Genomic DNA, 25,413 nt, shown 5'->3' on the forward strand with positions numbered 1-25,413 from the left:
ATTTGTTTTTTTTAATCAATTTCTCTCCCTGTCGGTGTTCTTAGATTTCTCAGTAGGTGATTTTTTGAGGGGGTACTTTGTTCATCTTTGAGTTTCCTGAAAACTATTTACCAATGATTAAAGCTGACGTATCAATCTAAATCCGTCCTTTTTACATCATTCGGATGAGACATAAATGGATCATCAGCCATAGGCATGAACATTAAAATATTTATTTTGTAAAATATTTCAAATGAACAAAAGAGAACTACATAAAATGATACATTTTCAGTACCTCACTTTAAAACATTGTTGTTTTAACAAAAATGTGTTAAAGCAATACGATAAATAACAAATTTGAATTTCTTCATCCCTTCCCCAACTTTCAAGTTGTGAAATGTATTGCTACAACAAAACAATGAAAAAAAGTGCACACATTAAATACAGCTTTTGTTTTTAAACACATACAATATTAAAAAGACACCTTGACATTGGAAACATTTTTGTGAAAGAATTTGGTGTAAAAAGTTTTTTGGCACTTTTTGGAACCAACAACCAACGGGATGTGAACATTCGCGGTACCGCTTGCACAGCGGGCGGGCGGGCGGAGTCTCGTACGTACCTGGTGATGGCAACGCAGCCAGGTCAAGGTGTCTCTTTAAAATCAGATCCGCTTGTTCATCCTGCTTACGTGTAAACAAGTTAAGACACTGGAATGACGTACCGAGTTGGCAAAGCCTTTTTCCGCGACAAACACTGTGAGCCATTGTGAGCACGCTGCTATTTACACTGGAGAATAAATTAATATTGCATCTTCTGGTGTCGCTTTGTGCGCGTGTACCCTCTTCATCTTCAAATGTCAATTTTGCGAAGACTCAATCTGCTGAAAGAATCTCTGGAAAAGAGAGGGAGGGATAGGGAGCCCCAGTTTAGATTTGCTCTCTTCAAAAAGAACAAAAAAGGCTTAGCACTCGATTGCGGTCAAGTGGAATGAGACTGATGGAGGTGAACGTGTTCCTTTTGTTTCATGCATATTTTCTTCACATTGTGTTTAGTTTATAATCGGCAAATGGCTGGCTACCTATAAATGGATACATTTACCATGGTGATTTCCTTCAACTAAGCTTTGTACATGCATGCGAGTGCCAGAGTATCTGGAGAGAACCAAGAAAGTGTCAACACACAAGGCAACAGCACAAGTGGTCAAAAAGAATCAAGCTACCTCCTCAAGCGGTCCATTTGCTGCGTCGTTATTATAGAGCGAGAGCAAAGATTCACATTACAAAAATACAGTGGGATCTTGATTATTTTTTTTTTTTTACAAACTCCTGCCTGCCTGCCTGTTTTTTTGGTTTTGTTTGTTTTCTTCCCATTGTTTTGCTGTTTGACTTGTGAACTAGCTTTGGTTATGCCTCCACTCAAGTGAAATGAGCAGTCACCTCGAATCAAGCCAGCGAGGAGAACATGTGTACCTGTGTGAGCTGACTTGTAGGACAGGTTTGTAAAGCTGAGGAATCTTTCTGTTGATGAGCGGTTGCAGCGCCTCCTTCAAGCGGTGATAGTTCCGCTCCAGCTCCCTCTGGTACTCCTTCTGGTCAGGCCCGATCAAACTCTTGTTCTTGCGCAGGGCGTCTTCACATCTGAAGGAAGGAAGGTTAGTACAAAAGCACTATTGATTACCATAAGTGTGTTATTAAAGTTGATTGACACGGTTTTGGATCTTAAAAAGTTTTTTTTTGACAGGATGCTTGTCCATTATGGGCACCTGCAATGTAAACCCAAGCAGAGTGGCTCAACCTAAAGCGCATATTTTGAAACGGACCTTTTTGTGAAGTCTTTGAAGCAGAGACGTAGCTTATTATGGTGTCTGTAGAGTTTTGGGTCGCTGGGGATTTCGGACAAGAACACCTGAGCAACCTCCAAAGGACCCTTAACAAAACACACACACACGTAACATAGGATGACTTTTATGTTCACACAGCCGTTTGTTTCCCTTTTGAAATGAATGCTGACCTGGTTGACAGTGGTGCCCACTGAGCCCTGCAAGACCATTTGCAGCATCTTAGCATCCGAAGGGTCCTGGTGGGTAGCAAAGGCAAGTTCTTGCGTCTTCTTCTGCATGTCCTCGATGGCCACTTCGATGGGAGTGGAAATGATCTGAAAAAGCCACAGCGTTGTCGAGCGAGGCGAAACGGCCGGCTCATCGGCCGGCTCATCGGCCGGCTCATGGACCGGCTCATGGACCGGCTCATCGACCCTCTTGTCCCGTTTACCTCCTCTTTATGGACAATATTGATGCGCGTCTTGATGTACGGGAAGGCGTGGGAGGTGGTCAGGATGGTCTTGCGTTTGAACTGCTCATGCAGGTCCCCGTGGGCCCGTCCGTCCAGCGTAAATGGGGTGCAGTAGACGAAACGACGCAAGTTGTAGTTCTTGTCAAAGTAAGTGATGCGGTCCTTCATCTCATACGTGTCAAAGTAGGGCTCCACGTAGGTGATCTGAATGAAGGCCTGAAAAGTAGCGCACGGACCGCTTACTTTTGACTGCATTCATAATGGAGTGTCTGACACCAACCTTATTTGGGTCAAGCTTGCACTTGTCTACTGGGTTGGAGTCCTTAATGACTTCTACTTGATCTTCTCCAAACTGTTCGCCGTAAAATCCCTGCAAAAAAGACAACAGCATTGATCAAATGGCAACCTTATGTAAAACAAAACACATGGACGCAAGTATTTGTCTTAAATTGACCTCCAGCCTGTGAGATATTTCCGCCAGCTTGGTGATGGCCGGCTCTTTGTACACAAACTCCTGCTCGTCCAAGTCGCCAAATTTGGAGCCGTAAAATCCAACTCTAAAGTACGTTCCGAACATCCTCTTCCCATCCTGTTGGCAAGAGACAAGATTTTAAAGTGCTACAGGAATGCAAACGACATCACAACATGTTTGTGTTTCTGCAAAAAGCGTACTTCAACTGCGACCGCATTCCACAAAATACCAATGAATCCCAATTTTGTCTCATAACTGCAGTACAACCAAAGTAACATTAGGTTGCCGTTTGTGTATTTGTGACATTCATTTCATCGAAAAAATAGTCAATGCATGTCTCCTGTTCCAACAAGTGCAAATCCAAGCATCTTGGATGAGAACATTTCCGTCAAACCTACTTAGACTTAGACAAACGTTATGGTCATTTAGTTGTTTTAGATCTAATGCATGCCAGCCAAGTGATATTGACTGGCAGCGACAAAGATTTGTAAGAGAAAACACTCATCATCAACAATGAGTCATTGTAGCGCCTCAAGATGCAGGCAACAATTGACTGAATTGATACGAGTTGAAATTGTGACTTGGCCATTTGGATCCAAGACAACTGTAGCCATACTCAATGCGGCAAAGTCAACTTGTGCGGGACGGAAGGCTGTGGAACACAAACTAGACTGGCGTCGTGTTTAAAGGAGCCACGGCTCGTCAACAGTAAACAACCCACATGTATCAACCGGTGAGCTATAAATTCAGGAAATATCTACGCAATACGCATTTACTGACGAGGTGGCAAGTTCTTCTTAAAACAGGTCAGAAAAAGGGCCCGGAAGTTTGCACCTTTGACGTTTTAAAAAGTCAGCGTCATGGGCCACCTGGCATTAAAATTCACTGTTGACTAGTCAATGTCATGTGAGAAGCCCCGAAAACAAAGAAACTTACCACAAGAAACAATTAAGTAAAGTGGGGAGGAGGGGTCGGGAACCAGGGAAATCAAAAAGGAGAAAACAGAACACAATTTAATCACAATTAACTTCCTCCAAAATGTTGGAAAAACAACACAACAAAACATTTGCCTTTTTTGAAGGGCACAAACACATTGTGGAGGAAAGAAAGAAAGAAAGAAACCATGCAAAGGTAGATGGATGAAGAGTCAAGTAAAAAGTGAGAAAATCAATCTCCACAAAATGGCATGCGCTGAAGGAACAAACGAGTGCTTCGTTCATGCAACAGACCGGGAAAGGTTCATATCGCTAACGAAACAAATTAAGGAACGTTTCAAAAAAATCACAATAAACAGGGGTCGATTTAGTCGATATTAATGAAAGGGGGGGGGGGGGCTGTTAAGAATGACAAATAAAAATTGACAAGGGCTTGGCGAGCGTTTTAGACAAACAATCGAGACAATTGATGGTCACCCCGACCGACGGCATTTTGCATCATTCAAAGTCAATTCCAACCGGAGAGGGCAGTGAAATCGAACCCTGGCTGTGAAGACGAGAGAGAGAGAAGGACTTCTGCGGGAGTTGGCAGCCAACGTGTGTGTTTTGGCCGACACCTCGGATCAACGGATGATGGAAGATGAGGAGATGCATTCACAAATGTTTAGTGTCTGTGGCTCCCATGCACACAGCCAGCCGGTTAACGGTGTGACGGATGGGAAAAGAAATCAAGGGTTTTGCTGCCAGTGCAGCAAGCGGCCCTCCCGCCCGGATGGCAGCAAACAGTCACTGTTGTCTGCGCATGTTAATGGACGAGATGGCGTGAATGGAAAAAGCAAAGGCAGCCTGTGGCTAGCAAATGGAATGAGTGTGAATACAAGTCAAATTGTCAAAAAAACAACAAAAAAAGAGACGAGCAGGGCCAAGCAGGAACCATTTAACCACCTACCTCCCAGCCAGTACTCTGTGTGTAAAAGAGAACACAAAACATGTGAACCACTTCACATTGTGTACCGTTGTGCACGCTAACATCGCCTATTCAGTGATGTTGCAGCAACAAAAGGGCGCCAAATCACATCCTAAAAGCACATTTCCCAACACAGATCATGCCAGGTATTTGCAGTCGGAAAGTGGTGTGCTATAAATTAATTCAATCTTATTCCTGGAATATTCCTGATAATGTCATGTTTTTTGTCTGAGAGCGCTATGAACCTATGTAGGGAGAGAAAATATCAGGACCGACCGAGCGAGCGCAGTATGCTGGAGGTGCGTCATTGGCTGGAAATCAATCAACATTGATGCTGAATTGAGATAACAAGCCGAAAAGAAAAAAATACAAGCAGAGCTGTAGTTTAGAAATGTTGAACCCCACCCACTGTTTTTTTTTTCTTTTTTTCTTCTTCAATGAATTCTGTCAGGATCAAATCTGCGCAATTTGTAACTTTTCAAAAGAAAACATATTCAGTAGCTAATACATACTCACCTGATGGACAATTTTTCCAAAGGCTTCCTGGAGTTTGCCATGAATGGTGGCTAACTTCTTTGCATCCCTGTTGGCTTCATGTACCGGGATCAGCACCTTGTACACTTCATTCACAGCCTCGTACATGCCAGCCTGAGGGGGGGGGAACCACAAACAGAATTTGGGATTGAGAAAAGAGACGAGTGGAAATTGTGACCTCTCGTAAGCATTCACACCAAAGAGAACGACGAAGCAGCTTGCTCCAAGAGTCCCACGAGGCCCAGCTCGGTAAAGAATTTTCCCGAGCAGATGCCTTCCTCGTCCGGTGACACCACGTCGTCGGAGACGGCAGATTCCTCCAACACGTTGGATGAGATATTCTACGGGTAAAAACGGAAAGAATCAAAATAGTGTACCGAAGATTGATTTGGCGTGCCAAACTGTCGCCGGAGCGTCAAACCTGGAAGGTGACACAGCCCACTGGCAGATACTTGCGGTCCTCTAACATGCTGAGATATTCTGCTACCAAGGCAGCACTGTGCACTAAACACTGGGCGGCTTCAGCGTGGTTGTTCCTCTCAGAGTGTTTTCCAGCCATATTCTGGAGCCAAGTGAGCCGCAAGTCCGGCGACGTCTGGTAACCCTTTGCTATCCTGCCCGTGGATGTGGACGCAGCGTGGTTAAAAAGCAGGCGGGGACGGACGGATACGGCTGAGAAGATTGCCACTTGTCTACCATACCTATACATGAGATCGATTAGCATCTCAGGGTCTTCCTGATGCTCCTTCATCTTGACTGTGTCAGACAGAATCATGTGCAAGTTGAAAACCAGGTCTTGCACCTAGAAAGAAACAAAGACCTTCAAACATTCTCCCAGATTGACCTGAACGCAAATACAACATTGAAATCATATCATTTGACTTTTTAAAGTGGAACGCATGATATCGGAAAAAGTACCTGGTCTGGAAAAGTGGTTTCCCGGAGCTCCAGGTCCTCCTCTGCATAAGTAAGGATGGTCTTCAGAGAACGACGCAGGAACTCCTCGTTAAAATTCTGAGATGTTCCCACCAGTGACGAAAGGGACATGGTCACCTGCATCTTCACCCTAGCAAAATTCTAAGTGTGGGGGGGGGGGGGAAAGGACAACTGTCTGAGGCAGCTTAATAGCTAACAAACAAGCACTGCTAGATAAATATGACTTCTATCCAAGTGAGGTGTCTTAACAGCAAGCCATGAGTTGCTAGCTTGCAAACAAGTACTCACATTGCCAATCTCAAAATTCTGCCTCATGAGGAGGTAGAGGGAGGCACTGGCATGGGCTCTGATGGTGCTGATACTGCTACTGCAGCTCCTTAGCAATCGTAGGCACAGGTCAGCGCACTGCTCCGTCTCCTCTTCAAACAGCAGTTCGGGAAACTAAGAAAAAAAAAAAAAGGCAGACGTATAGGCACATGGAACATCAATGCAGGGCGACAAATATAGTACAAATTGCGTGATTATCAACTGAAAAGAGCCCACCTTTGACACGAGTGCTCTCTGCGTGGCAAAACAGTGCTGCAGGTAGAGGGCGCTTTGATTGCAGGCCATACTGTGAAGCAACACTTTTAGCACCCCACCCAGGACGCTCTCCTTGGATTCGGTCACCGACACCGTCTCAAAGAAAAAGAAAAAGAAAAAAAAAAGTTACCCTTGAGGTACTAGCCACGCTATTAGATCCAAAATTCCATAAAAGGGCTGCTACAAAAGTTCAAATAATCTGCATACATGTATTTGGTCAAATCATGTTCATTCCCGTACCTGCACAATGATCTCCAATGTATCAAGAATGATCAAGTTGGCCTCCGTGGCAAGGTTACCGTCAATAAGTGCTTCATGCTCCAACTCTGCTCTAGTCCTACAATCACAAGTGTGAAATGGAAACAAGTGTCAGTGGGTGTCAAAAGGTCACAGGAGACTCCAGCTCTGTGCTCAGGACAAGTTTTGCAGTGCAGTATTGATTTTCACACAAGCTGTTTTTTGTTTCCACGTGCTGTTGGCGGTCTTACAAGGTCCATTTTCAAAGAATTGACATAGATTGCTTTTAAATGGGGGGGGCGCACGAACACACTGTAAAATTAGAAGGCTACAAACGACTTACATATATTCACTTTAGCAGAAAAAATAGAAGACGGATTTTTTTCCGGCTACTGCAAGAATGAAAACACACCACACTCTGGCTAAAAATAAGCAAGACACACTTATAGAAAAACAAAAAAGCCAACCAAACTCAGCCACCACCAATCCAAACAAGCACAAGGTTATTGGGAGAGAAGGAGGGAAAACAGTAAGAACCAGCAGCGTATGACTTTCTTGGGCATCCATGTGCATGTGCAAGTGACATGGTCGAACGCAACAACAAGTGATTTCTAACAGCGACTCAATATCGACAGAGAGATGATCAATATCACGTGACTCTCTGGCATAAATATGCAGAGCAATTCTTTATTTCAAATCTTTCCCAACAATACGTTTGCCCTATAGCAATTGATGATGGAAATCAGACTTTCTCGGAAACTTTGCCTTTGGCAAATATAGGCACGCTAAACTTGGGCAAGTCATCCCCGCAGCCGTGGCGGCGGTGACGACTCGTACTTCCACATGCAAGTGAACACGTTGCTCAAGGAAGTGAAGAAATAGCACACAGCAAATGTGGGACATACAATACCTGAGGGATCTGTTACTCCTACATGAACGAACACACAGCCACATACGATCATTAAGGCAAAACAAGACGGCTACATCAATAGCATGTACTAAATAAGATTGAAACAAGATTTCAATTGTTTTGAAAAAGAGACAAAAACGTTGGCTGTGTGGCTTGCCTTGTTTTTACTGATGGGCATTGGGAAAGGACCTACTTGTCTAATCTCTCACTGTTCTGTCTCCAGTGGGTCATGTCTTTCCTCCAGCGCAGATTTTCCTGGCTTCCAAAGGCACTGCCCGAAGGACTCCGCTCTGGAGAAGAGAAGGAAAAGCACATTTATTTATTTATTGGCCGTGTCGCATTTCAATGGATTTGCCGTCCACAGCGGTGAAGCTACCGAGCTGGCCGCGGCTGCGTCGCACCATCTCCTGCCTGGCGCCGATGCTACCCAGGATGGCCTCCTCCAGCTTGGCCTTCATGTCTTTGGACTTTTTGAACGTCAGGCTGTTCATGCGCTCAAAAGCTTTCTTCCCCTGCATGGTGAACACAACATGGGCCTTGCATCCACAAAGTAGATGGAGGGTGAGTGGCAAAAGAGAAAAGAGCAGCAAAGTCATTGGCGGCAGGGCACTGGGGAAACGGAGAAATGCGGCAAAAGGTGCATGTGGCGTGCAAAGTGACGGAAACAAATGAGAAGAAAGCAGGGAAGCGGGAAATTCAGCAGCAAAGGCAAACCAGCTTGGATTTCCACAAGAGCCCAATCCCAATTGACTGCATACAGAGATGGCATGAAGAAACATGCGCCGAGATGTTGGGTATCTCACCTTGTATTCAAAGCAAGAGACACAGAGGTAGAGGAGATCTAACAGACGGTTGAGCTGTGAGACCGAAAGATCCGTGAACCACTTCTGCAACACCAGCTCGTCGGCATTTTTAAGCACCCACAGCAGACAGATGAGAAGACTGCGACTGGACTCGGCCGAGAAGCTTCCGTGCTGACGATTCGCCTGGAGAGAAGTCAACTTTGAGACACCATCAATGGAGTGGACTTTGGTCCCCGCGTCGCGCCCGCCCGCTTCTACCTGCGAGTTCAACAAGAAGCTGCTGGGTCGAGACATTGGAGAGGGAGTGGTGGTGCCTGCGATGGCCATGGCAACAGTCTGATTGATCATGTTGTTTCCCTCTGCCTCGGCATCTTCCCCATTGCTGCAGACGGCCGTGCCCTGGGGACCACCTGATCGACCCCACTGGTTGAGGGACTCTAATGAAGGTTCACGAAAAATATGGCAAATCACAGACATGGCTTGGTGCCTTCCTAAACTTGATCAGTTCTCCAAAAGATGACACTCAACTTCACCTATACTCGAATAAGATTGCTTGATTACCTGTGAAGTCATGGAGCTGTGGCAGGCTCTCCATGATGATGCCAATCAGCGGAAGGTACAGCATAGCAACTCGGGCTTTGACCTCGGGATCTGCATAGCGTGGGTCAGAATCGTGGCTGGACAATAGGTTGTGGACCACACTAACCACTTTTTTATGCAAGCCAAACATCCTAGGGAAAGGGAGGAAAACAGATTCCATGTGGATTCACAAGGAAGGAGGGAGAAATATGCAACGTTTATTTCATATACCAACCCCTCATTTTCTGGGTCAAGTATGACAGACAGCTCTGACAGTACCAGGCCAGCCATGAAGTGCTGCTCTCTGAAGGGCACAGACAGTTCAAACATGTTTGCTATTTTTTGGTCCTGAACATGTGTGGAGAAGCCAGAGCTCTGTGACGAGAAAAGACAGGACAGAGAAAAGTCACACATGAGCATCACGCAAATGACAAGAAGAGCACCTCTGTTACATGCAGAGGAGAACATCTAGAGTTGTTTTCCTTTTAAATCATTGATGATGTCTTTTTTTTTCTTCTCTTCAAAGTTGACAAATGCAATTCTAGTTCAATTTCAGTCAAAGTATTATCAAATGATGCTGCTGTGTTTTATGTCGCTGCTTTGCTTGGATGGAATTTTGGTTCAAACGGGACCTGTGAAGTTGCCGAAGAGACAGACGGCGATGGTGAAGCGGGAGGCGTGAGCAAGCTGCAAGGCAGGTTGAGGGTGACGTAGTGTTCGTGGCTGCAAACGATTCTCAGGAAATCCAGCCTCAGAGACTCCAATGTGGGATTTTGCAGAGCATAAAGCTTGATGGACACCTGTGCAGAGGCAAGTGCACAAAAAGACATTCAAAGGGCTTTTTGCTTTTGCAGTCAAGAACCTTAGGGTAGGTGCTTACCTGTTTCCAGTACACCCTGATAAGCGTGAAGACAAAGCCTCTGTCCATGACGGAGAGCAAATCATTGAGAAAGAAAGCAAGACTTGTATTCAGTCGCTCAACCAGCTCCAGATCCTGATGGGGGGGGGGGGGGGGGGGGGGGAAACAACAACACAATTTGTCTTTGTGAAACGTACGCAAACCATAAGCAGGCATCTATGAGATACCAAGGTGAAATCATTTCTGAATTCACAATGACTCACCTTCTGGAAACGTGATACAATATCGCCTGCAATGGTGCTGACCAGCGCTGTTATGTCATCCATAAAGCGCTCGGGGAATCGGTTCTTTCTGGCTGATTCCAGGCGTTCAGCAAAGTACAGGTGATGGATAATGCTCTTCACCTGCAAGGATCAAGAGACGCTCACGGCTGAGCATCGCTAGTATGAGTGACAGGGAGAAGGCTTCTGTTTCCTACCATAAGTTCAAAGAAAAACCAGGCCTGCTGTAGAGCTCCCTCCCTGACACTTCCGCTGCTCACCACCCATTGGAGAGCCAGCTCCTCGTGAAAGAGCTAGGTGGGGTCGGGGAGACGGACGGACGGACGGGAAGGCCCAGGAAACAAAGAGGATCACGTCAAGGGTCAGCTCATCGCATGATTGACACAGAATACTTATTCCAAGTTCACTTTGTTACAAATATCAGAGCAAAAAGAAGGCAAAGAGACTATTCTATTCTGTATGGCACAAGTAAAGGACAGCATCTACAGTACTAGATTCCACTCGCGGGTGCGCTAAAACTTTTGGCTACCAAATCGCTAAAGACCATTTCAGTTTTATTTACCGTATTTTCTGGACTAAAAGCCTCTACTTTTTGCACAAGCTTTGAACCCTGCGGCTTGGGCGGCATATCTATGGATTTTCCGTGATGTTGATCAAATACACTCATTAGTAAAAAGGTTCGAGATGCGCCACCGGAGGAATATGTGACCAGACACATGGTCACTGGGGAGAAGAGCGGCGTGGGTTAGGATTCAGGGATTCACTCCTCAGGACAATTTTAGACTCCTCCATTCATCTCAGAAGCATGCAACAATGGAGGAGTGCCCAGTGATGGAAGCGTGTGGAGAATATGTAAACGCCGCAGCAAAAGATGGGAATCCCCGAACTCAGAGGTGTAAGGCCTGAGCGCTCGTCGGCCGTGAACATCCAACGTCATCGAGTGGAATTTCAGCAAGCAAAAAGCACGTTCATTCACAAACAAACGCAACATGCACTTTTGAAAACGACAATGTGCACATTAACAAAAGGCAACAATTGGTGGGAAGGAAAGATTCGGAGAAAAGATTGCTTTCAAAATAAGACGCAGACGGGTGACATTCAGCGGGACAAATACGACAATCGAGAGCAGCGCTGTACATCCGCAGACAAAACAAGTGAGAAGGCGAGAAAAGGGTGGTAGGGGGGCCTTCCTCCCCCAGTGCAAGTGGCTCTACCTTTTTGGTGGGCAACCGTCCCGTTAACGTTTGCAAGAAACTGGCGCTCTCAGTGTGCGAAGACATGCGATTGCCACAGCGCTCCATGGCCTATGGGTGGAATGAATGGAACGTGACAACAGAGTTAGTGGAGGAGAGGAGAGGAGCAACACGAGTGTGGCCTTGCACCTTTTCCTCTCGGCGTGAAGAAAAAAGGTGTCTCGGTCCACAAGACAAACACGCACAACCATTTGGGGCTCTCAAAGACATACACTGAGATGAACACATGACACGTCTCCCATTTGAAGCATAGCCATCTTTCTCTCCATATGCTAAGTTTCTGTTGATTTTTTTTTCCAGGCCTTTCAAATTTGGTGCCAGACTTCATCCTTCATGATAAAGGGTTCTTTGCAGCCTAAAATCAAAAGTCACAAGCTCACATGCGCTGTTACTGAAGAGTAGCCACCAGGATGGGATTTATGAGGAGAGAAGAGAAGAGAGCAACCGCTTACGGCAAGTAGGAGTTACCACGACACGTGACCAAACACACGCAACGAGATGAAGCGGACGAAAGAACGCAACAGACACGTCCGTGGAGGGGAAGCAGGAAGTCAGGCAGGGAAACTAGCAGGTGATGGAGAGTGGATTTGAGTGGAACTTGCTGGATTTCAAGGAAGGACTGCAGCGTGCAGAGTGTCAATACAGAGGCATTCATTAGGTTGCAGATCTTGGATGAAGCATGGGTGGGTGGGGTGAGCAACTGTGAAATCCATGCATGGGATCAGGGGAGGATTGGAGGAGAATACTGGAATAATAGGAGCTTTTGGTATTGTAAACATCTGTTTGACCAGCCATTCTGCCTGGATACATTGTGACCCACCAATAAATATGGATGTGAGAATGACAACACAAATAAAATGAACAAAGACCCAACTATCAAAGAGAACGTACAACACCAAAAGTCCAAATATGTCAGTATTCTTCCAGCGTGAGTATGGTGAGTTGTTTTCAAAGAGAAGACAAGACAAGAGAAGACAAGACAAGAGAAGAAAGGAGAAGCGAAGCGGAGCGGAGCGGACGATGGGCGCATTGGTAAAACCACCTGCATGGTTTCTGGAGCAGACCCAGGGCTGGATCCCCAAGGGGCACTCTTACAGCCCATGGTGTGAACCCACGAGTTGGACCGGTCTAAGCCCTAGGCGTGCCAAGGTCAAAGGACACAAGGCAGGCGAGGAGCAAGGCAACAAGCGAGCAGCATGGGGGAAGGAAGGAGGAGGGAAGGAATCACAGGTTAAAGAGGTCACCACTGCTGGATGGATGGATGGATGGATGAAGGGCCCAAAAGATGGCCAGCTGTAGCTTTAGTAAAAAGGATGACAAAATGCCAATTTTGTCAACCATTTTCAAGTGCTACCCGTTAAGATGTTCTCCCCTCTGGGAAAACACTGGAGCATAATTAGGAAGCACAATGGCAAAACATCATTCACGCACTAGTTTGCATGGACAAATATGTTCAATCATAAAAGGGATGTAGGTCAAGGAAAATGTGGACTCAACATTTTGTCTGCCTTTCCCAATTTTAACTCAATGAAACTTCCCTCATGTCAGGCTGCTGTTACAGCGGTTAGAGAGATAAGATGTCCAAACTCTTGTTTACACACTATGTCTAGTGTACATGTTGATCAAATGACCTCGGGGTCACTGTGCACATGTAAGGCAAGTGGCTACCGTTCAAAAAAGGACTACATCAGTGCAAGCGCCTTATCAAACCTTTTCTAAAACCCATTACAAAGTCAATACGACATGATGATGCAATTGCTGCTAAATATTGATTTGTCTCTTAATGTGCGCGTGCGCTGGCTGCCAACATGAGAGCCAGACACTACCATGTCAACTCAACGAAAACATTTGGACATAAAACGTTCACGTTTCAAGAGCTTCCCTACCTTGCTGCCAATGATGGCGCGAACCTCGTCGTCAGGAGAGGTGGGCGTACCCGAGATGTCGGGGTTGCTGTTGCTGAGGCTGCGAGAGCGGTTCAGGTTAAGGCTGGCCGGTCGCACGGCCGAGCGAGCCATGGTGGCGTAGTGAACGGAACCGCCGAGCCCTCCGGGGCCTGGGGCGGCACACAAACAAAGGAACTGCTATGAGCGATAGGTATCCAATGACCCAAACGCCTTCCTTAGCAGTCTTTACGAAATGCAAAACGTTCCTACACATTGCTAAATGTCATAGATACCTGTTAAGGATGATTTGATGTCTTTAGCAGGCAAACAGAAGCAAAATTGAGATGGGAAGAGAAAGGAGACAGTTCAAAAAAGGATGAGTGTGAAGAAAGAAACAGATGAGGCTAGAAAAGATGAGGGGGGGGGGGGGGGGGGCGTGGAATAATAATAAGAGACCATTACAAATAGCAAAATGAAATAGTACCTGGCGAAGGCGAGTTGGGGTCAGTGCTGGGCAAGCGGAAGACAAAGTGGATGTAGGAAGAAAGCAGGCTGTTGCGGCCATGCGCGTCCTGACTGCTGTCCAGGTACTTATGGAGGCGGTTTACAATGGCTGCCATCACTTCAAATGATGCCTGACCAAGATTCACTAAAGGGCACAAACAGGTTTCGCCACAAGTCAAACACTGAAAAGTCAAGTCATGATCCCTTAGCGCCATCGGTCAACAACACCCTCCCGTCGCCAAATCAAAAATCATTTCGCAACAAACGATTGATTTCCCCGAAGAATAACAAGGGGTTTACCAAATTTGACGTGCGCTACATCAAATTCCATCTAGATTGCATGGAGTGTGGACTTCTCATGAATATCATTTCAAGCTGTAGCATACCAATTTGTCCGGCAATGACCGGAGGGCGAACCACAAGCAGCACCAATTTGTCAAGGAGAAGGTGAAGAAATCGCACGACTGGTTCCAGCTGTGAGGAGTTCAGCGCTGCTATGCTGGACTTCAGCTCAGCTTCCAGGTTGTTTTCCATCAGTCTCATGTCCCCTATCCGGACAGGGAACATGTGCTCATCCAGCGCGTGCACCAATGCAAAGAACTTATCCAAGTACTGATCCTAGAGAAGGACAAAGCGCAAGCAAGACACATCCACATCGGGTCACGTGATGATGTTACTAAAGCTGAAGCGCAGAGCCCTAGAGTAAATGCATTGCGCTAGATTACCTGCGTGTGGATGGTTGAAACGGCAACTACCTCCACGTTGAATACCCCGCGATGATTGTCCACCCACTTCATCCCTGGGAGAGGGACCTGAAGTCAAAAAGAAAACCTCAGTCACTTTGGAGTCTGTAGAGTCAATTGCTTTTGCTTACTTGGAACAACTTTATCTCAGAACTCAAGGTATCACTCATGATGTCAACGGAATATTTCTATTTCATGACTTACATCTGGTGAAAGTACAGAGTAGGACTGTGGTGGTTTTTCGAGAGACACAGGAAGACAGAAGTGGCCTGTCCGCAAGCGTCCGTTCTGCAACATGGGGATCCACTGGAGAAAGGAAAGGACTATAAAGTCCATTGTGCTGCAGCATACGGCAGCTCTCACAAACATGCCTCCAATTGACATCAAATGAAGAATTTGGAAGTATTTGCGATCGACGTGTGCCCTTCTACGCTGGCTACCTACCGTGTATCCCACAGGGGTCTCCAGCAGCGTGTTCTGCTTTTGCTGGCAACTGACGTGGTAGAAGGTGAAGAGAATGTGGTGGTGGTCTGATAGGGAGGCAGGAAGCTTGATTTTGATCTCATCGTGAAAGTCGGGAGATCTGATCGAGGGAAAAAGGGTGGGGTGTTGAAAAATGGCTTCCAGGGCTACGCTCGATTCAGATTTTTTTCAGTCTAAATAGTGGCTAGGGATCGGGTCGTTTTGCAACATGACTGCAGTCTTGCAGGCGGGTGGATTTGAAATGATTTTCGAGTCTATTGAGAAGTGAGGAAAAGAGAAAGTCAAGAGGGGCGGGCGTTGAACACACTTTTTATAGTTGCGTGGGAGGGACGCTCGTCTCCTGACAAGTATCCGAAAATAAACAGCGCAGATCAAGAGCAAGCGTATGACTTAAGTGGCTTCAAAAGGTTTCACAGGGTGAGCGCTTTCTCACAGGAACAAGCATTTCGATCGGACGAAAAAGCAAAGACACAGGAAACCACAGTGTTTTTGTAAACTGGACTCTTCTTGCTATCGCACGCCGCTGAAACAATTCCAATCCGTTCGGATTACAAAACCTTACAGTAAATACAATTAAGGGATTTAAAAGAAGAACATCATGCACTCTTACCGATTGTGGTAGACTACAGAAGTATAGGCCTCTTTGTAGAAATCAGCGCAGCTTGACTTCCCAAAGATCACCTGAGGGAAGCAGTAGGGTGTTTCAATCGCTACTTTATGGACAAAACATGGAAAAGAAAATTGCAATTGTTTCTTCTTCATGTACCTGCATGGAATTATTTGGATCTTCTCCATTCATGAATTGTACTTTCACTGTAATGTTGCGGGCTGAGCCTTGGCGATTGGCAAAGTTAAGACTCTGCGGGTTCACATACAGCAGATTTCTGCAAAATAAAAGGAAATCAAACAAAAATAAGACAATTGCTTTTCAGTTTTGAGAGCCACCATGTCAATTTGCAAATGGAGTTCAAAACACATCCATCCATCCATCCATCCATCCATCCATCCATCCATCCATCCATCCATCCATCCATCCATCCATCCATCCAATCCATCCATTCATTCATTATTGGAAGCGCTTCTCCTGGAGGCGGGCTGGAGTCTGTCCCAGTTGACTTTGGGCAGTAGGCGGGGGACAACCTAAGCTGGTTGCCAGCCAATGGCAGGGCAAAGTGATTTTGCAAACAAAACACCAAGCTACTCAATTACTGCTATTGCACGGTAGGAAACATGCATTTCAGGACATATTTCATTGAATAGAAATCTTTGAGTATGCTTTTTGTCGCTATAGAAAATATTCAAATGAATGATGTCTTTTAGGAAACGAGAATTGATTGAAATGCAGCTATATACAGCAACATAGATCACTTCTAAAATTGCATCAACGACTGAATGAAAACTTGAGTGTCAAACTTGAGCAAATTATAAACGCTACAAAGCAGCAGCAGCAGCGTTTTGTAGGCCCCAATGCTTGAATGTGATTCAAGTACCCCGAGCGTATTGACTGAATCCACTCGGCATGCCATGAAAGCGCAAAGTAACCTAGGATCAGCTAGAAAACCGCAATGACGTGTTTTTCTCAGTTGGGAACGACTCCACCGAGGTTACAGCTGGAAACACAAAAAGCGTGGGAAATGCCTTTGGTCTTAATGCTTTCTCATCTGGCCGCATGACACATTCAAAACGGAAGAGAGCTTGCCATGATCAAAAGATGGCACCAAAATTCCAATCCAAGGCTGCCATACGTTAGGTGTTTCAATTTGGCTGAGGCTTTTTCGCACTGTCTGTCCACCTGCTTGGAAATCCCGCATGCCTACTAATAGCTTCATTCTGGCACAAATGATGGGGCCACTCCCTGTCCTACTCAAGCTGACTCAGCAGGAGGCTAAATCAAGCTCAAGAGTATTAGTTATAGATAGCATTATCAATCAGAGTAATGTATGCGTGCGCTTGGAAATTTTCAGCTCCATCAGACAAGGCTATCCATCAAACACCTGCCATGGCCATTGTTGGCTTTTTGCTGATCAGCTAAAGCTCCCCCCCACACACACACACACACCACCCGACCGAGGAGGGCGGATTGGAGTTAAATGGGTTGAAAGGGGGTGTCATGTGCTCACTGCTGTGATTTGTTTGTTCAGGAGGGGGAGGGGGGGGAGCGAGGGAGGGAGGGATGCAGCTGAGTTTAGTTTAGGGGGAGGCCAGCACCAATATGCTCAGGTTTAAAGAGCAGATAAGCCGCCCCCCTCTCCCCCCTCCTCATCCGGTATATAAAGTCACACCATGCTGCTCTGAGATTACGTGTTGGAAGTCTGGTCAGAAGATAGAATGAAGAGAGTCTTCCCGGTGCGTTAAGAGAACAAGTAGTATCAAAAAGGTGACATCATGATGCAGTTGTTGCTGTTACTGCTGCTAGCCACTTCCAGCGCTGGCGTTCCCCTGGAAACCTCGGGTCAAGAGGACATTTTTCAAACGCCTTCTTCCGAAAGCCTTGCAACAGCAGCAAGTCCAACGGAAGCAAAGTCCCGCTTTGCCATGCTGGACGACGTGCGCCTACTCGCAAACGGCCTCCTTCAGCTGGGCCAAAGCTTACGGGAGTTTGTGCACAAGACCAAGAACCAGATCAATGACATCTTCCAAAAATTGAATATTTTTGACAGGTCCTTTTACCAACTTTCAGTGGTCACATCCGAAATCAAGGAGGAAGAGGCCGAACTGAAGAGGACAACCAGTGTGTTGAAGACAAACAATGAGGAGATCAAAAACCTGTCTCTGGAAATCAACTCCAAGATCAATAACATTGTGCAGGAGCGTGCACAGCTACAGGGCAAGGTGGGAAGTCTTGAGGAGAGGTTGAAGGGACTGTCGGAGCATATGCTCTCTCCTGATCAGCTCAGAGAAATCAAAGCGCTCAAGGTAAGCAGCAAATAAGCGTGTGGAATGAAGGTGGTCAAGATAATGGAGCTGGACAGAGCGAAAGCGGCGTTGCGTAACTACACAGCTGTCACAGCTCTGCACTCTGAACAGATCATCCATGTCGTGGAACTGCACATTTTTCTCGTGGATATAAAACACCATTCTGATGAGGTCACGATAGTCATGCTTAGGATTGTTCTTTTCGGCAGGAAGTGATTGAAACTCAGGAGAAAACCATCTCAAGACTCCTGAGGGCTGTGCAGGAGCAGCACGAGCAGCTCGACTATCAGAAAGTCAAGATTAAGAATATGGAGGAAAAGGTAGACGGCATTTTTTGGGTCATTTGTACTGTCGGTGACGACATGGTTGAATAAAGGCAACGCCACGGTGTCGTCTTGCAGCTTAACGATGACAGTGTCCAAGACACGGCCGCCAAAGTCGTGGATTTGGAGACGGCGCTTCCAGATACTACCTTTGAATACGTGACAAGAAATGCATCTGATTTGGATGACAACGGTAATAATAGTCCAATTGAATTTCCTGTCCAACTGATGAATACATTTGCCTTATGCGTTTTCTCCCTGGTTTCAGATTTGCCCATTGACTGCGCAGAGTTATTTGAAAGGAAGGAGAACAAGAGTGGCGTCTACATCATCCAGCCAAAACAATCGGAGCCTTTCAACGTTTATTGCCAAATGGGTTCCGGTGGGTGAGAATTCTCAAACCTCCTAGCAATCAGCCAGATTGCATCTTACCATCGGAAATATCCGCAGATGGAGGTTCAACTGTGATCCAACGGAGGAGGGCCGATGGCTCAGTGGATTTTGACCAGACATGGCAAAAGTATGAGAAAGGCTTTGGCCATCTAGAAAGTAAGTATCCTCTCACAAAGCAAATGATTGGTTGGTTGGTTGGATGGAAACGGCTTGTTGTTTAAGTTGAAAGTGTCCACTCCAAAATTGGAAAAGAATGCCCGGATGAATTGAAAGCAAATGCAAGCAGACTTCATGTTGTTGATAGACTAGAAAGTCCATTCCATGGTCCATTTCAGATTGCACTTCAGTCAAATCCTTTTGTGTATGCAGAGGATTTCTGGTTGGGCCTGGAGAAGATCCATAGCATTCTAAAACAAGGAATGTACATCTTGAAAATGGATTTGGAAGACTGGAAGGAGGACAAACACTGGGCAGAGTACCGCTTCTCCTTAGATGATTCCACTGAGCACTATGCACTCCATCTTACCCACTTCTCGGGTGACCTGGTCGACGGCATGGCCAACAGTTCCGGTGTGCCATTCTCCACCAAAGAGCAAAATAATGGCAACCCGCAAGCCCCTAACTGTGCACGCGACCACACAGGTAGATACCCTCAACCGCCAAGATGAAGTGCATCTTTCTAAAAAGCCGTTATTGTGTCCAACCTTTTGCAGGTGGTTGGTGGTTTACTGGATGTGGAGAGAACAACCTTAACGCAAGGTATCAATGGGAGAGAGCTAAGGGACGTTCAGCGAGAAGAAGGGCTCTCCACTGGAAACCTGGCAACGGCTCAGCATATTCCCTCAAGATGACCGAGTTGTCCATTCGGCCTGCGCCAGCAACTGCTGAAGATTTCAACTGAAACACGACTGGCCTTTTTCCATGAAGCACTATGACACACCCACCACTCGAGCGACATTGACATGTATGCTTATCCACGACACTATCTATTAAGTTCAAAAACATTTGGGGAAAGGCTTTTCAGTGAACACCAAGGCTCTATCGAATTGACTTTGTTGCCAGTGGCACAAAGCAAAAGATGACAGCCAAGTGAAAGTTAGGATTTGAGACGGTGTTTTAGTGACAGGATGTGTTTGGCTTTATGTTTGCCCATTGTTTTGTTTTCCTCACTAAAGTATTTAAACCATGCACCTGCTACTTTGGTACGTTATCTGCTAAGACAGACATTCTATATTATTGGGTCACATTGACTCCTGTCCACTGTGCACAAATATTCTGTAAATGTGCTTCATCACGTCCTACACAAGAGTTCCAAAAGCTCATCGCGTAATAAACGAGAAGATCAATGTGACATTGATGATCTCAACGATGACAAACAATGGATGAAGCTTTGCCTGTATGACATATAATGCTTGAAAATCAAAATAAAAAGAAGGCACGTTGATGCGGTCTGCCGTCTACTTTAATCACTGCTTACGTTGCAAAGTGCTTCGTCCTGTCTCTATCCTTCCAGTCACACGTTAGAAAATGAAAATCAGAAGAATCAATGGGGAAAAAAAAAATGTCACGTACCTGTATGTGGTGTTTGGCACATAGACATCCCTGGCAGGAAATTCCAAGATATCCCTAGTGGGGCGAACTCTACTGTCTGGGTAAGGTTTCACCTGCAAGAGGTCAGGTGTCAAGCAATAGTGGGGGTTCTCTGGAGCTGGAGAAATGTCCAACTTCAACTGGGCTGCAGGAAAAGTCACACAATAGCAATGAGGGCGACTAACAATTGGTTGGCTGGCTCACTAATGTAAATACAAGTCAGTCAGTCAGTCAGTCAGTCAGTCAGTCAGTCAGTCAGTCAGTCAGTCAGTCAGTCAGTCAGTCAGTCAGTCAGTCAGTCAACTCTTTCTCTTTTTCTACCTGTTATGGGTCTGAGTCTCCTCAACACTGAAGAAGGTCTTCTCATGTCAGCGAGAAACTTATACAAGTCCTCATCGCTCAGCCTGTCCCCCTCCTAAAAGAAACCAAATTTGGATGAGCACTTTGCCTCCATTACAAATCCCATTTGGGTTTCTATATCAATTTGAAAGTGCAGCTGTGTCTGTGTAGACCTGTTTAAAAAAGTTGGTGATGGTTAGCGTGGCAGGTCGAAAGCCAGTCAGACTACATGATTCGTCTCCGGTGGTGGTGGTGGTGGTTCTTTCCAGGGACCTTCTTCCCATGATGCTTGAGTTCCGTCGTTCTGACCACGAGCCTTTTCTCTCTGCATAATCAGAGAGTAGAATCAAAATGCTAGCATTGATGAAGTCCACATTTTCATGGTGTCATGAAAAGATCTGGTCCATCGAGCAACACCCTGTCATTTGTAGTCGTTTGCTGCACACACAGCATGTCAATATTGAGTTGAGGGAAAATGTGAAAGACCTGAAAGGCTCATCTCCAGCTCAGTATCTCGCTCAAGACTGCCAGCGCTGTTCACAATATTCATTAGGTGGATGGCCGTCCAAGCAAAGGGCATGCGGTACCGGCCCAGGCGTTGACAGAATTGCTCCGATTGACTGCGGAGTTTCTCCAATTTCTCTTTATTCTAAAAATAAAAGAGAAGAAGACAACACGTCAACTATTTTTGCCCTATTCACTTGATACGGACGGTCACCATCAAGTGTTTGTTTCGTATTGTATACAGTAGTATGATTACATAACCCCAAAGCAAGTGGCCATTCTCATGTGATATCTACCTTGGTAGCATCAGACTCTTTAAAGACCATGTACGGTTCGGCGCACTCTCCAATATCCCCTTGCTGGAGGACTTTCTCCAACTGAAGCAAAAAACAGTAGCAAGCGGATGGACGGTCATAGAATTGTGAAGAAGAATGCAAGTGTCATCGAATCAAAGGTGGCTGACCTTGATGACCAGAAAAACATCCTGAGAAGGATAGGTGATTGAGAAGATGGCAGAGCGCGCTAACGTGGAAATGGCTGCCGTCTGAATGTGCGGACGCAACATCGCCTTGGTCTGCTCGGAATTCAGGTCAAAGAAAAAGTTCTCGGATATCTGTTGAGAAATACACAAGTAATGGTTATTTGCAATAACGATATACAAAACCAAAACGTGGCCTTCCCAAATTGGGTGACATTTCTGAACTGGCCCAAATGTTCACCAACTGACCTTTTTCTTTTCCTTGACATCATATAAAGCCAAACTGGCAAATATGGGCTCAATTTCAATCTCAAACCTACAGTGGGAGAAACAAACCAAGGCAATCACCAAACACAGCGATAAATAAAACTTGCCTATGCGTGTGTGTGTGTGTGTCCCATCACTTACTTCAAGGATAAGCACTTAACAAGAAGCCTCTGGCCAAAGTGTTCTTTAGGAACTTCAGGCACGCAGTGGCGCTCAATGGGGTCCTCCTACACATGAGGTACAAGAGTATATGAAAACCACAATATGCCATCCAAACAAATCCACATAGGAGCCACTATATGATGTGCTTACGACAGCACAAAAGTTCAAGTGTTGAGGTTGTGTTTTATGAAAATTCAAGTAGCCCCTACAGGGTGCCGTTATCAGAACCTGCTAGAGGCCGAGGCTAAAATAACGCTCATGATGTTACGGCATGGCACTGTGTGCTCGACCTCATCGAGAGCCGGGTGCAGAGCAAAGAGTTCCCGGTGGCGGTTGCTCTTGCGCTGATCTTCATTGTGTCTGTCAATCTCTTCGTTGGGGGCACGATCCAGGAGATGCGGCAGGAGTGAGTCGGGGAGGGAATTCTTCAAGTCAAAGATGCTGCAAGCCCAGCTTCCCCGAGGGGTGTCATCAATGGACATTGATCGCCGCTTAAGGTCATCCTACAAAAAAAAACAAAAAACACATTTACGAATACAAACGTCATGGGTCCAATTTGCGGGTGAGCGCGTGCACCTACCTGCTCGTCTTGGTAGCTACTGCTGTCCGGCAATTCGTCAGCCTCAAACACTTGTTTGGGCAAGCCCTTCTGTCGCTCCTTCTGCTTATCCAATGAATTGGGGTTGAAGCCTGTGCCAAGTTTGTGATATCTGAAAGTAACATGGCATTTAGTACAAAGGAAGTCTTGGAAAGACTTCATTCTTGAACATTGCAGTCTTACTTTCTGTTGACGATGGCCCAGTCCTCCGTGTAAGATCGGACACAGTCTCGCACGTGAGGGTCGGTGTCCCTGAAAGGAGCCAAACAGCAATATTTATAGTATGATTCTCTGGACAATGACTGCCCTCTGCTGGGACACAAGCATTTGAATGACATCTGCGAGGCGCCATCCCTTACTTACCCTTCCTCTGGGACGGCTTGCACGACCGTGCGACATTCCCTGGGTGTGTAGACGACTTCGATGTCATCCGGAGGAAACTCGATCAGATCTCGAAGGGGTCCCGACTCCACAATTGGAGGGTGAGTGATGAGGTACTCCTCGAAATCCACTGGCTCTACTGCCTCTGTCAGTGGAACCTGCTGGAGAGTGACCAAAGGGATGCAGAGAGCAATCGGGGGCTTATGAAATAGTTGTCCATTGATAATCCAGTCATGATCAATTCATCAATTCATTTTGACAGCTCTAGCGGCAGCAATTGTTTTGACAATGCATGGCATTTGTTTTAGATCAGAAAGTATTTCGAGCTAGAAATAGATACATTTGCAAAACAGCAGTCTTTTAATGTAACACATGACTTTTCTCAAAAACACAATGACTTGCATGCAACTATTATGGTGGTGGCAAAGTTGGTTCGAGCATCAGAAAAGTAGCAGAAAAGAAAAACTCACTTCTTGGTGGCATGACCAAGAAGTGAGTCTTTCTTTTCTTTTCTTTTTAAAGAGTGAAGCTTACGCACTGTGTTACTTATGGTCCCAGCATGAAGGTTCTTGAAGAGTTGAGGGGAGCCCCCATACTGACCGGCGATTTGCTTCCTGACCTCTGCTGCCACAGTCCTGCAAGGAAAAGAACCATTATTAGTCCATATTAAAAGTGGACGTCATGGCGTGTCCCACTGAATCAACCTTTTGTTTCTTACAACTCTCAATGAGGGATGTTTTTAAGAAGCTTTTATTGACTTCATAAATGATTAAGCTTCAGAAGCAAGTTGCCTGATCAATTGCGAGGCAATCAAAACAAAACTCAGAGTCTGGGTTTCAAGTACACTTCGGATTGGTCATGACATTTCTCATTTGAATCTGTCCAGCCCTCTTTACAGTGACTGCTTGACAAGTATATGGAAGAAAAACATCTGGAGCTGGCTATTTTAAGCACCACTGACTCACTCGAGCCATCAATACCACAACGGGACAAGGACGAACGAGCATGTCGGAGTCAAAATGTACTTCCTGTTTTAAAAGGCTTTCAAAGTGACACGTTGAGTAAATAAGCGACATCAATACAAAATGAGCAACTGGGGGGGAAAACGACACGAGTTATATTGAGCATGAATGCATGTATATGTAGTGTGCAGTGATGATTCCTGTCCCAAAATCTCATCTGATCTGATCCAAGAACAAAACTCCCAAACCATCACAAAAAAGTCACGTCTAAGGCAAGATAGGTGCATTGAAGGCATGCCAGTCCAAATATGACATCTAAATTGGCCAATATTGTTATGTTGCACTAAGTTTTGAATTGAACATTGCTGACATGCAAGGGATACAGCAACATGCGTGTAGATTTTTGATTGACATATATATATATATATATATATCTCGATAGTCTGGGTGACGGCATCTGACAGCGTCGGCGTCTATTGTTAAAGAGCCGATTTAGACTCATTTGAGGGGCGGGGATGGGCTTGTTGTTTGCTCTTCTGTAGACATGCATGTTTACGTTTCGTGTCCATATATATATTTGCCCTGTCCGCCTCATGGTATGTTTGCTGAGATCAGCCCCATTTGTAACAATGACAACAGTGACAGTCTGCATGGAATGCAGCAGCTACGACAGACAAGATAGCTTAGCTGTTCAAACTAACGGTTTTCCTGTGACTGTCAACGATTGTTGATCGCCGCAAGGGCACCACTTGCGTCCGTCCGTCCGTCCGATCGATCGCTTTACATTCATTGCAGCAGCGAGTGTGCAACTAGGTCTCCTTTTCGGAATCCATTCGGCTGTCGCTCTGGGTGGGTCTGAGCATCTTTGGCGATGCGGCTAACAGGCTAGCGGAGGGAGAGCTGAGCTGCCGTCTGGGCCTCTTCCCATTGGGTTGCTTGCCTCGGCACTGCTCTGTCGGTCTGTCGGTCAGTCGGTCTGTCTGATTGACCCTCTTGCAAGCTTCAAACTGTGATCCGGACACGTCTTTACCTGCTTATCTTCTGGGCGAAGGCGCGGCGTTCAGCCATGGCAGTGGCCGCTCGATGTGCTTGAAGGAAATTCCCAGAGAGGCGGCAGCCAGCAAATTCCACTCCCTCCCTCACTCCCTCACTACTACAGCCACCGGGAAAACGGGAAAACTGGGGAATGGGAGTTTCGCGTCTTACCGTAATGCCTGGAGTGCTGTGCAACCCACGCAAAGAAAAGAAAAAAAACAAGCCTGC

General features: G+C 45.9%; 2 protein-coding genes across 16 annotated transcripts; one reads left to right on the plus strand and one right to left on the minus strand.

Annotated features, from left to right (window-relative positions):
• Positions 1-190: 190 nt before the first annotated feature.
• Positions 191-25,383, minus strand: dock7 (dedicator of cytokinesis 7). Of its 15 annotated transcripts, none has more exons than XM_061296355.1 (51): positions 25,181-25,383; positions 23,727-23,823; positions 23,171-23,346; positions 22,991-23,059; positions 22,790-22,919; positions 22,500-22,712; positions 22,189-22,274; positions 22,030-22,096; positions 21,766-21,915; positions 21,599-21,679; positions 21,285-21,447; positions 20,972-21,123; positions 20,781-20,874; positions 20,442-20,604; positions 16,004-16,121; positions 15,848-15,918; positions 15,199-15,337; positions 14,959-15,060; positions 14,737-14,823; positions 14,398-14,629; positions 13,992-14,156; positions 13,801-13,821; positions 13,508-13,677; positions 11,583-11,672; positions 10,566-10,661; positions 10,351-10,491; positions 10,109-10,222; positions 9,861-10,028; positions 9,464-9,603; positions 9,211-9,380; positions 8,908-9,086; positions 8,650-8,832; positions 8,223-8,382; positions 8,040-8,136; positions 7,847-7,864; positions 6,940-7,036; positions 6,661-6,795; positions 6,406-6,558; positions 6,100-6,258; positions 5,883-5,983; positions 5,603-5,795; positions 5,379-5,522; positions 5,164-5,295; positions 4,630-4,644; positions 2,728-2,853; positions 2,554-2,643; positions 2,253-2,489; positions 1,993-2,136; positions 1,802-1,908; positions 1,452-1,619; positions 191-874 (listed from the first exon to the last, which is right to left on the minus strand). In XM_061296355.1, exons 1-51 carry the CDS (start codon positions 25,216-25,218, stop codon positions 832-834), a joined length of 6,384 nt encoding a protein of 2,127 aa, XP_061152339.1. In that variant the 5' UTR covers positions 25,219-25,383; the 3' UTR covers positions 191-831. The 15 variants fall into 15 exon arrangements, with proteins under 15 accessions (XP_061152339.1, XP_061152328.1, XP_061152329.1 ...); XM_061296344.1 differs by lacking the exon at positions 25,181-25,383 and adding an exon at positions 24,852-25,026 and having other exon boundaries at positions 2,728-2,862; positions 23,171-23,349; XM_061296345.1 differs by lacking the exon at positions 25,181-25,383 and adding an exon at positions 24,852-25,025 and having other exon boundaries at positions 23,171-23,349.
• angptl3 (angiopoietin-like 3) lies at positions 17,516-20,313 on the plus strand. The gene is made up of 7 exons (XM_061298362.1): positions 17,516-18,153; positions 18,363-18,473; positions 18,555-18,669; positions 18,745-18,858; positions 18,927-19,025; positions 19,239-19,511; positions 19,583-20,313. The coding sequence occupies exons 1-7, from the start codon at positions 17,623-17,625 to the stop codon at positions 19,768-19,770; spliced, it is 1,431 nt and encodes a 476-aa protein (XP_061154346.1). The 5' UTR covers positions 17,516-17,622; the 3' UTR covers positions 19,771-20,313.
• Positions 25,384-25,413: the final 30 nt, after the last annotated feature.

This window comes from Syngnathus typhle, linkage group LG14 (genome assembly GCF_033458585.1).
Source record: "Syngnathus typhle isolate RoL2023-S1 ecotype Sweden linkage group LG14, RoL_Styp_1.0, whole genome shotgun sequence".
In the NCBI taxonomy this organism is placed as follows: domain Eukaryota; kingdom Metazoa; phylum Chordata; class Actinopteri; order Syngnathiformes; family Syngnathidae; genus Syngnathus; species Syngnathus typhle.

Excerpts from the sequence above, each read along its gene's own strand:
- angptl3 (XM_061298362.1), top strand. The coding sequence starts at position 17,623 with ATGATGCAGTTGTTGCTGTTACTGCTGCTAGCCACTTCCAGCGCTGGC. Across the intron at positions 19,026-19,238 it reads AGGCTTTGGCCATCTAGAAA|AGGATTTCTGGTTGGGCCTG; the intron begins GTAAGTATCCTC and ends TTGTGTATGCAG. Across the intron at positions 19,512-19,582 it reads CTGTGCACGCGACCACACAG|GTGGTTGGTGGTTTACTGGA; the intron begins GTAGATACCCTC and ends AACCTTTTGCAG.
- dock7 (XM_061296344.1), bottom strand. The coding sequence starts at position 24,940 with ATGAATGTAAAGCGATCGATCGGACGGACGGACGGACGCAAGTGGTGC. Across the intron at positions 13,678-13,800 it reads CATCAAATCATCCTTAACAG|GCCCCGGAGGGCTCGGCGGT; the intron begins GTATCTATGACA and ends GTGCCGCCCCAG. Across the intron at positions 1,909-1,992 it reads TGGGCACCACTGTCAACCAG|GGTCCTTTGGAGGTTGCTCA; the intron begins GTCAGCATTCAT and ends TGTTTTGTTAAG.